Source organism: Mytilus trossulus, chromosome 10 (genome assembly GCF_036588685.1).
Source record: "Mytilus trossulus isolate FHL-02 chromosome 10, PNRI_Mtr1.1.1.hap1, whole genome shotgun sequence".
Classification (NCBI taxonomy): Eukaryota; Metazoa; Mollusca; class Bivalvia; order Mytilida; family Mytilidae; genus Mytilus; species Mytilus trossulus.
Window position 1 is genome coordinate 45177351 of NC_086382.1, and position 12221 is coordinate 45189571.

At 30.8% G+C, this 12221-nt stretch overlaps 1 protein-coding gene across 6 annotated transcripts in view; it reads left to right on the forward strand.

The window, feature by feature from the left end:
• LOC134687439 (cubilin-like) overlaps positions 1-8471 on the forward strand; it is a 111811-nt gene extending 103340 nt beyond the window's left edge. For 4 of the 6 annotated variants that reach the window (XM_063547740.1, XM_063547741.1, XM_063547742.1 and 1 more), the window contains 5 exons: positions 809-938; positions 2375-2457; positions 3130-3267; positions 5019-5051; positions 7535-8471. In XM_063547740.1, coding sequence (XP_063403810.1) covers positions 809-938; positions 2375-2457; positions 3130-3267; positions 5019-5051; positions 7535-7989 — 839 coding nt within the window. In that variant the 3' untranslated portion in view covers positions 7990-8471. Of the gene's footprint in view, positions 1-808; positions 939-2374; positions 2458-3129; positions 3268-4607; positions 4679-5018; positions 5052-7534 lie in introns of all 6 variants that reach the window. The other 2 variants (XM_063547744.1, XM_063547743.1) reach the window with 2 other exon arrangements.
• Positions 8472-12221: the final 3750 nt, after the last annotated feature.

The following is a 12221-nucleotide window of genomic DNA, read 5'->3' on the forward strand; positions in this document are numbered from 1 at the left end:
TTTTTTAAATCAGTGTTTATATCAAACAAATTGAAAATGTATTATTGATTGAATAAATACAACATCACATGCAGTTTTATAATTAATTATTTGTACATGTATTTCCATCATTGACAGTTCAATTTTTTGTTCAGGTAAATTAATCAGTGAGTGATAGATTTCTCTTGCAAGAAATTTAAAGGTCCCATTGAATAAACTATACAGAGAACAATACCTGTTGTATTTGTTAGATGGGACAATAGAACTTACAAAAGTTTAAATGGACAGGTAACTTGCAGGTGAAGCTGTGGAAAACTATGATAGGTTTCGCAATAAGTGTTTGAATCATGTTGCATTCCTTTTTTATTTTTTTATTTTTTTTTATTTTTTTTTCACTCTGGATTCAATATTACTTGTGAGATACCGTATTTCATGGATTTTTGGGGTATAGCAGAACAACAAATTTAGATGTTCAAAGAAGTACAAATTATCTACTGTAGATTCCTTATTATTTGTTGGATACCAATTTTCGTTGGTTTCGTGTTTACAGGTGAACCACAAATTAAAATGTTCAACAAAACACAAATTTTCTATAAGCAGAGATTGGCAAAACCACAAAAACAAATATCCACAAAAATGCAAGTTTTTTCCGCAATCCATGAAAGTTGATACCACAAAAAATAAATGAAATCACAGTATATGTTTATTATATAGACTTAATCAAATCCTTGAATTCAAATATTCTCAAAAATACAAGACTTCCTCAATTCCTGAAAATGTATCCACGGAAATAAATGATTGGACAGTAACAATACTGTATGATTTACAGAGCAAGAAGGTGCTGGCTGTAAGAATGCTGTAATGAGAGTTTACCAAGATCTTCACCAACCAGGGAAAGAATTATGTGGAAAACAGGAAAACCAGTTCTTTCTTTCTATTGGGGAATATCTAAAATTAGAGTAAGATTTGTATTTATGGCAGTTTATTGTTGCTTATGATAAAAAATGAGAATGGAAATGGGGAATGTGTCTAAGACCCCGTTCACACTAGCATTTTTTTTTATCGATTTAATTTGAATCGATCTAAATAAAACCAGTTAGTGTTCACATTATCTTTAATCATAACGATCTCTATCGGTCTAATCTGAACCACTGCGTTCACACTACAATTAAAAATGCAATCGATCTAACCTTTTTACCCGGAAAACTGTAAACATTGTGTATGAATAGAACTGATTTATCAAATTCATGTGTTGATACACTGATGCACACACTTGAAAAACAAATTCGATAAAGTTATTGTTTCTTTTAAATCACAAGTTAAAATTTTGATACTGGTGTTATTGAAGTTTCTTTAATTTTGAAAAATATATCTGGAGCAACGAAGTTACAAAACGACGCCGGAAATACTGCGGTTCATGCAAAGTAAATAAATCAAAATAAGTAAAGAAAACACAGATTTCGCAAATCTATATATGCTACGGCGAAGACAACATATTTTAGTCTTTTTACAGTGAAATATAGCTTAAACAACAAACCTCTGAGATAGTTTTGCCACTATACATGCGCATACATTATTTTCAATTTAATCGTACTAGTTTAAACCAAACTCTGCGTCCACATTTAAAGTAAGATCGGTTTACTTTAGATCGATTCAAACTAAACTACCTCTTTTGGTGTTTTAGTTTAGACCGATTGAAGACCGATTCAAAGCGTTCACATTAGCCCTTAAACCGATCTAAAGTTAACCGGTCTAGTTTAAATCGATAAAAATGTCCTAGTGTGAACGGGGTCAAAGAGACAAAAAAAATACAAGACTTGTCAAGGCCAAAAGCAAACATGTATATTTATTTGTTGTTTAAACCTAGACATTTCCTATTGAAAACATCAACATGTATAGCCCCTCATGTCTTGATTGAATAAGTAAACATTTAGATTTTTATGAATTTAATAGTAATTTTGTAAACAAATTTTCTGGACATTAAAATTACTTTGGGAGTCAATAAAATTATGTTTTCAACTAGTTTTTATGTATAAAAATCTCCTTTACAAGGTGTCCACCATTACTATATATGAGACATAAAATTTCATTTATTTATGGATAAAAATATATTCATTAACTCACATCAAGTTGAAATCTTGAATGTATGCATACAACTACAAAGTTTGTAAATGAGAGTTTTATTTTTTTTCAGATTTGTTACGTCAAGTAGAGCATTAGGTGCTAAAGGATTCAAAAAATCTCCTTTACAAGGTGTCCACCATTACTATATATGAGACATAAAATTTCATTTATTTATGGATAAAAATATATTCATTAACTCACATCAAGTTGAAATCTTGAATGTATGCATACAACTACAAAGTTTGTAAATGAGAGTTTTATTTTTTTTCAGATTTGTTACGTCAAGTAGAGCATTAGGTGCTAAAGGATTCAAAATAACCTGGACAGAAGTTCATCAAACAAATCCACTGACTGGTTAGATATACATTTTATTATTTTTTTTATTACATTTGTGACGTAGAATTTAAAGCAAGTATTAGTATATTGCTTTATATGTTAAACTTGATAGCCATAATTAATGTCGACAGCTAAATTTTAATTTTTTCAGCTTATAATTACCGTAGTGTTATGCAGAATTACTTGATATAGTTTATAAACATATTTTATTGTAGTAAAATGTACTTTATAGGAGTACCAAAATGGGTGTCATGTGTAAAGCAGGATATTCTAAATCTTCTGGAGCACTCAACATTACCCCCTGGTTAATATACACCAGAAAACATGTCCACATAAGAGTAGAGTTAGTGCACTAGGTCTTTTCTGACTATATTCTTCTAGGACCACATGTTTCACAAGTCATCCTTGGAAGTCAAGACTTATAATATGTTGAAAAAAATGATTGTTCTTTACAAGGTCAATATAAACTAGAAAACATATTTATATTAGAGTTAATGCAAAGTTATAACAAATGTGACACATGTCATCATTAGACAACTCACACATTTAAAAAAAACCAAGTTGCTTCCTTTAAAAAAAAGAAAAGCAATACATGAGCCTAATAGTTCTTAACAAGGTCAATACAAACTAGAAAACATGTTCATACTAAAGAATTAAGATGCAAAGTAAAAAAAATGTTTTTAATTGTAGGAAGTCAGACATCTTCTGGTAAAAATGGTTGTCGAGGTTTTACATGTAAAATAACAAAGTACTGTATAGATGAATCACTGAAGTGTAACGGACTCCCTAACTGTGGAGATAGTGATAGGTCAGATGAAGAAGAGGGATGTAAGTGTATATTATAATGTATTAACATATATTATAGGAGTTACACAAAGGGTGTCCTATGTTGAGCAGGATCTACTTAACCTTCTGGAGCACCTGAGCTAACCTCCCCTTTTTGGTGGTTGGGTTCATGATTATGCTCAATATTTGATTTTGTAAGACCAAAGATACCAGTCATAAACTTTACTCAGTACTTTGATACTAAATATGGGGTCAAAACAACACATATAGTAATTTTATTGATTGATTTCTGAGTCTGATTGTTATACATCATACTCACAAGTTTCATTAGTCCAAGCCCCAGTCTTTTTCTTGTTGTTGTAAAGCATAGCAATAAGACAATGCTTTTGATTTACTTTTACAGGTTTAATAATTCTATAAATAAACATTGGTGTTAATATTAGTGGCATACAGTATGATTTATGGCTGACCTGTGTTAAGAGAGAGCCATATCTCTTGCATGTAAAAGACACCCTTTATATATATAAATATAAATAATAATACCTAAATATAAGTTGCAATAACTTGTTTCCCAATCCACTATAATTAAATATGTTTAAACTATGTATGATTTATGTCTAGATCAAGCTGAGGACACCCATGCCATTTTTTGTTAGTTATTTCCTTGTCTCTGTGTTAACATATTTATTTAACCAGTATCATGAATTAAGCAAAAGCCATTGACTATTTTGACTAGATACATGATAGTTGATTTGCATGATAATAGGTTGTAAATGACTGCTAGTTTATTTTAGTGATTTTTTTACTTATTTTATTCCCATAGGTTAGGAAGAATAAAGTTGTAGAATGGAATGCATCTTGGATAAACAAATATTATTTTTGAAAATATAATTTGTTATAGGAGTGTCGATTTAAGTTCTTACAATTATTACTTATACATCTGTATTACAGGAAAAGATATGATACTATCATTGGGTGTTAAATTAGTTGGTCAATTCAATTTGAAAAAAGTTGCCTACTCTCACCAAAGAAGTATTCAAAGACAACTGATGTTTAGATTTTTTTTTTTAAATGGGAGAGGGGGGCATTATTTTTGTACTTGCAATAATTTGATTCTGATAGGGTTTAAAAAAGATAAGTTTGAATGAAAAAGCACTCAATCACAAATTATCTAAATACTGAAAGAGTTTGTTGGAAGTTGTATTCCACATCTGAGCTTTTAAAGTTATATGACAATAGAAAAATCCTATATTAAAGAGCATACCAACTAATAAAATACCATGCCATGATAGTATTTACTTTCACTGTAGTATATATATATATATATATTTCCTTATTTTCATTGATAATATCCATTTACATTTTATCTCTCTCTCATCCAGGTGGTACAGGGAGAGTTTCTTACTCTCTTTACCTTACTATACTATTTCTGATAAGTACTCAGTTATGACAGGTAAGATGGAATGATCCAAGATGCATGACAATAGGAAATGCAATATATCTTCAATTTGTTTTATGCATTCTTTCCATTCCATCCTCCATTAAACTTTTGTCTACTTGATACTAAGATTTTTTTAATTCTATTTTTAAAGAAACAGCATAGTGTTTGACCCATCAGTTATTTATTATCGAATCCCATAAACAATTTTTATCAAATACATTATTGAGTGTTATAAACAAATAGCAGGAACATTAGTTGTATATTTTTGTAATGGAAAGTTTGCTGATATCTATCAAACTAACTGCTGGCATGGGCCTCTAAATAATAATGAATGATATGAATAAATTAATAGGTCCAACTATAGACCCTGTAACAGGTCAACTAGGTATGTATATATAGGAAATGCAGAACTAACAATTTAGCATCAGCAAAGTACTAACAGTAATAACTAATCATGAATCAGTACTAATCATAGAATCATTTTCATAACAGGGTGGACAAGACCATTTGTTGGCATGCTCTGGTTATTAATTGACCTTGTCAGAATAGGTAAACATTCGTCTGTAATGCCCACTTGTCATATCATATGTGTATTAGTCATTTAAGTTGTTGGGTCGCCATAGATTCAAAATGCTTTAATCAAATAATATGAATAACTAGCAGAGAACTAAACCTTGTATGTTGATAACTTAAAGTTTCTCTTTTTTTCTTCTCGTGCACCTGCATGTACTTTACTCTTTTATTCTATTTAAATATCAAGTGGAAGGCCTCCGACAGACTGTGTGATCTTGAAATCACTTTTTTCGTTAGCTGATGACAAATAAGTTAAAGGTAACTGATTCAGTATTATTACCAACATCAGTATTGTGGTTGTCCACACTGTTATGAAAATGATTCTATTGAAATCTTTAATACCAATACTGAACCTCTTTATATTGAATTAGTTAAATATATCAAGTGATTGTAGAAGAAATGTTTTTACAGTCTGTATTTGATCTGTCAACATCTCATAAAATAACTCTAATATGTGGTCTTTGGTGGATAGTTGTCTCATTGGCAATCATACCACATCTTCTTTTTTATATTTTAATTTTTTTTACAACAATTATATTCAAGAACCCTTTACTTTTGTCTGATATTTAGATCAGTCATTCCAAAGTTATAGGGCTTCATTAATAATGACCTTGACAATATAGTTTATATATAACGTCATGGTAACTCAAGTATGCTCTCAAGAATCCTTCCAAGTATTTTGATACACAATTGAAATATTTATAACTAATTCTTAACCCATTTTAAAAATGAATTAGTTAAATATGTCTAGAGATTGTAGAAGAACTGTCTTTGCAGTCTGTATTAGGTGGGTCAAACATTATTGTATTTTGATTCAAATATGCTTACAAACATAATACACAATTTTAAGTTACCTAAAGATTTAGTAGTACCTTTCTTTTTTGATGATTTTTAGAACAGTCATTCCAGAGTTATATGACTTTAATCGTCGAGAGCCTGTCAATATAGTTTAAGTCCCATGGTAACTCCAGTGAGCTCCCTGGAATCATTATCATTTATATATAATGCAAGGTTATGGATTTAGTATATGCCAATTATCTATTAAAAACTAGGCAATTTTTTCTGGATGTTTGGTTAAGATTTAAGTTTGTATTGAACAAATCACTAGAAATTTGTTTTATTGTCACAACAATTGAAAGTGAGCTCCATTTCAGTTTTGAAGATTTTTGTACTTCAATTGATAATAAGTATAGCATACCTAATCATTTGGTGAAGCTGCTTTTTATGAATAAAAAAAAATGTTTGTCTTAACTTGAGTATATCCCTAAACTCTCTGTAGGCATGTATTGCAGTGTATGTTGATTCATGTGATGAACAGTTTTTGTGATTCGGTAGACGCAGTTGTGTTTTTTGAATTGATAATTTTACTGCATTTGTAGTGTTATTTCCAACACTGTAAAACATAGCTATCATAAAGAACTAACAGCACATAATTCAAGGAAGGTTTATGAATTCATACTTTTAATTTATTGAAAGTATGTCAGTGATATGCTTTTATTGATAATCTAGACATTAAATGAAGTTTTGTATGTTTATAATATGGACTAACATTCAAACTAACCAAAATACACAATAATCATCACTTATATATAAATAATGCTGATATCACATATTTTTATATTATATTTACTTACCCTTTTTTAAATGGTCTTCACAGTTTCCAGAACATTTTATAAAAGAGTTTATAACATTTTTGTTGAAATCAAAGCTCAGGCATGACAGCTTGATTCTGGTAACTTTTCCTTAGTTTACCAATGATTTCAGCAGTTATCAGTTTTTCCTAAAAAAAAATTTAGTAAGTAATTCTAGAAAAGTTATGGCTTTCAAGAAATTGGTTACCTGACCTGCATTTAAAAAAAAACATACCATTAAAATTGATCTAAAGTACTGTAGATTCAGAAATTATTGTAAGGTTTTTATTAATGCGAATAATGTGACTGGGTGAATATCGCAATAAAAAGTACTCACATTTTGATGACAGAAACATAGATCTTTATGCAATTTTTATATTTTTTAAAGGCGCAATGTTGTCCTTTCATGAAAAATCGCAATAATAAATGCATGCAATAATTTTTTAATTTACAGTATACAGTATCGTTACAGACTAACAATCCATTTTATTCCTAAAATATTGTTGAAATGCAAACCAGGTGATTAAAATTGGAAGTAAGTGATTATAATGTCTGAATTTCGATCTTTTGTTCTTTTTTTATTTCTGTATAAAATTGATTTTGACGATAAGTCATTTTTGAGTAGCTTTTGTTTATTACTGAAGTCTTCAAATTTTATTTTCAGGTCCTCAACCAGGAAAATTTGAAGTACTTCACATAGCTGTTGGTGCATCTATATCTTCATTTTTCTGTGTCATACTTGTAGTTTGTGGATTTTATCATAGAAAAAGATTCAGAAATAATCCTAAACCACCTGACAACGATCAAGTAGAAGTACGTTATGTAGCAGCTTCATCATCTAATAACACAGCTGATAGACTCTTAGCCGTTGACCATGCTGGCGAGAACGGCTCACATAAATCATCTCATATCTCAGTGCATAATACCACACCAAAACTGCCAAACCGAACACCAAATCAGGTGCCAAAACATATAAAAAATCCTTCAATTGAGAAAATTAGTCAGTGTTCATCACAATCATCATTTTCGCCTTCATTAACTTCAAATCAGTCTCCAAAAATAGCATCAATTCCACGGACTAGTCGGACACCACGAATACAGAAAGTCTCTATTGTATAGTGCTAGGAAATTTATTTAATATGTCATTTTGTATATTCATTTCATTAAGCTTTTGTGTTCTGTAAATATTGTAGGTAATTATGATGGATATATGTGTATATTTGTGTACCAATCTAATTAAAACTAGTTTTCCACAATTACTCCTCGTTTTCATTTGTTTTATATGTCACATGTGGGAGCTCCCATGCACCACATACGAAATTGAGGAGCAAGTGCAGAGAACTTCTTGTAATTGGATTGTTTGTGTACTAAAGTCGAATGAGTGTAAATATTGTAGGTATAATGAAGGATATTTGTGTATGTTTGTGTGCAGGAGAGGATATTATCAGATATTTTAGTGTAAATAACTTAGTTAATTTTATTTGATGTATATGTATGCTTGTAGCCTTTGTAGGCCTCCTATATTTTTCAATACAACTGCTATGCAGTGGTGGTCAATAAAGGGTTGGAGCATTTAAAATCTTAAAATTATTCTACCAACTCTATAATTAGACAATATACGTATAGTGTCTTGAAATATGAAATTTATTTGTATGAGGCTTAGAAACGGGAAAATGCGAGGTTCTACCGAGCATTTTCCCGTTTCGTGCCGAATACAAATAAATTTCATATTTCAAGACACTATACGTATATTGTCTTTATACTGAAATCGAAAAAAAAATGAAAAATGAAAAAAACATGTAACAAAAATTGTTAAAAAGAGTGTTTGGAATTTCCCTCTTGGGGTACCATTTTGGGGTATTTCCCTATGAGCGTAGTCCAGGTGGTAAGACATTGGCGTATTAAGGAATTAGAAAGGAAAAATGAACTTAATTAATAGCATTTGATAAACATGATATATAAATAACCAATTTGAAGACACAAAAGTTTAAATTCAAAAAAGTTTGACCATTGTTACTTTACGTTGTCATGGTCGTGACGTGATGTTGTTGATGAAATACAATAAGGAGGCGGGGCTTATAGGTCAATTGGGGTCATTGACGTATAAAGCTAACGTTTATACGTATAGCTTTATCTGTACAGTAAAATAGCTGATTGCAGTATAAAGATCTATAAACCGTAGCTAAGTTCTAGGAATTATTTAGATTCAAAAAATTTAGAATTGAATAATGTTACATTATGGGAGTAACATGTTATTCACAGTATGACTTGATGAAGAGATTTCAATGAAACCATATACGGAAGAATTATCATAGTGAAAAATATCATTGATTTATGATTGTTAATTTTATTATGCATGAGAGTGATTATATATTTAGTTTTGGTTATGAAAAATTCATGAGTATTCAAAATTTGGAAGCAAAAGGAATACCATATATGTTGCATAATAGAATTTGCTATAATTCGATGATTGCAAACCTTACATTGGTTCCAAAGAAATAATAAAGGTATATGCAAATCTCATCTTTCAAGTTGATTGTGACCTTTGCAGATATATTTTAATATATCTATGGACTTGATAGACACCAATTACATAAGAGGTGTATAAACTTTATATTTTGCTATACATGTATGATGTATTTAGGACTGAATGGTTTGGTAGTGTTCAGGGTAAGAAATTTTAGATAAAAAAACAGAAGGCCACATTTATTGTAGTATTGCTACTTTTTTCAGTTTGTCTGTACAAGAACATAGTGGTTAGAATTTCTTAATCCCTTATATAAAACTTTTAACCTCTTCTATCAACCCTAACCCTCAAAAGAATAACAGCAACATTTGGTTTCTAGATCTATCACAAAGTTCAGAACATTTGATCATTTGCTCTAGTTTTATATAGCAGGGTGTTAAATACAATATAGAAATAGATTTTATATGAAACTATGGAATAGAATATCATTAGGTTACACATTTTTTGTCTTTATGCATACATTTGGTCTACTGTGTAAACCTTTTCCTATGTCTACCTCTGAAGGTGTGAGTCTATCACATATTTTCTCCATTGGGGAGCAACCATTTAACTTCAAGTGGAGCAGGGTGGGTTGTTGTTATTTCCTAGTCAGAATCCCCCCCTTTTGCAATGCACTATAGAGTATTGGGAAAATCTAGATTCAGATTAAATAAAATCTCATCTGCAGGAACAGAATATTTTTTCCGCAAAAATTGGGATTCAGAATATGTTTTTTAGGAAAAAAACATAAAACATAACCAACCACCCCCTTGAAGTTAAATGGTTGTTCCCTTAGTAATGTTCATTTTTGGCTACATATTGGGCTTCTGTAGGCCCCACTTTGGGTCGAGGTCATGTTTAGAACTGCCAAAGGTCACAACGTCATGGTTAATACTGCCAAAGGTCACTAAGTCATGTTTAAAACTGCAACAGGTCACCAGGTCATTTTAAGCAGAATATAGTTTAAATCTAATCTGATTATTTGATTGAACAATTTTTATTTTTAGTGTTTTAACGCCACTTTTAAGGACCACATTTAGGCTATTTTGTGGCGGCCAGTTTTTATTGGTGGAGGAAAACTGACAATCCTAGTCAATTAAGATTGGAGTCGAGTGCACCTACATCAACAGGGTTCCAACTCACAACCTTAGTGTTGTGATTACAGTAGTAACTACTACTCAGCTACCAAGACCCTTTTAACATTTTTTAAAGTCACAGGTCCTTCAAACTATAACCTCTGTTTGCGAGGTCTCCCATCATGCCCTATGACCCCTCTGGTCACAGATGTTAGAGTCACATCTATGCTTCTTATGTGTCATCTTATTGACATTAACTTCATATAAATATCTTGGGTATTCATAAACAAGGCAGCAGCCCAACACCACTGGAAAATCCAAAATTACATTATCCATTTCTAACTCTTTTTGTCTTCATTACACTCAAGTCTTCCGATTAAGATATTTCAAAATTTACTGACACTTCAAAACAATTCAATGGTAGGTCTAAATCATTTTTTAAAGATGGAGCTAAACAAATGTACTTTTATCACTTGATCTGGACTAACAAAATGTAACATTTAATCATTTATAGACTTTGCTGTCAAAACGATTTGTTAAATATAAATCTTGACTAACTATAAAGATCTCTTTTCCTCAAGTTTTTCAGCAGAATAGCAAAATATATGTACTTTAAATTACATATTGCAGGTTGGGATTCAAAGGTGCAGAGAGGTTGTTTGGCAATTGAACTTATAAAAAAAATCCTTAAAATTGAACTCAAAAGTTATGAACTATGCTAAATACATCTTCTCCTTCATCTCAATGGAATATTATATACTATTTTCCTAAAATTATTTGAAAAGAAGGAAAAAAACAACTTTCTACTGTTGGCAAATATTTTGGTGTCACAAAAGTCAAGAGCCCTCGATTTGCCTCTGCATTATATTCATTCTTTTCCACAGAACTTTAAATAACAGAAAATAGAGTTGACAAATAGGTATAAAAGTGGTAACATGATTTATTATGATTTATGCCATTTATTGTGATATTTGCACTGTGTATGCATCAATGTTTTTGAAAAAAATTGAAAACCATAGATTGTTAAAAACAATGAGATTAAATATGTTTTATAAAATCTGGTTGCTTTCTATTCATTTACACATTACTCAACATTATCAAACTGAAGACATAATATAAAATCATTTGCTTCCATAGAAGGATGGATAGGTGGAAGGACAAGACCTGCTTTGATGATAAAAACATTTTCTAAGATCACACTGCCAGAATGACATCTACATCTTAACAATTTTTAAAAATCTTGAAAACTTTACCTTAAAATTAAAGGTCAGGGTTGAATAAACCCTTCCAGACTAACAAGTACACCTTAAAACTAAACATACACTAAACATAGACTAGTTGACCACTTATAGTACACAAAGACACAACAAAGAAAACTAAAGACTACGCATCACCAGTGGATGATCCAGAACTTTTTGTAAGGTGGGGCCCGCTCCAGTGATTCCCTATATAATCAATCAAATATTTCCCACGAAAGGGGAAGCCCAGGCCCCCCAGGATCTGCCTATGAACTTGAAACCCACTAAAATCTGGGGATGATCTAAGGTGCCTTGGAAGGGTAAGCAGATCCTCCTCCACATGTGGCACACACTCTGTTGCTTATGTTATTACAAACCCAGTAAACAGTCTTATTTCAATTGGTAGGTCACATTTGAGAAAAGGGATTGTAATTACAACATAAGGAACTTATCTAATATCATCTGTGAAATGGATATTCCATCATGGTCAACCAACTTGTAATGGTGTGCATATAAAGGGATGATTTTAAC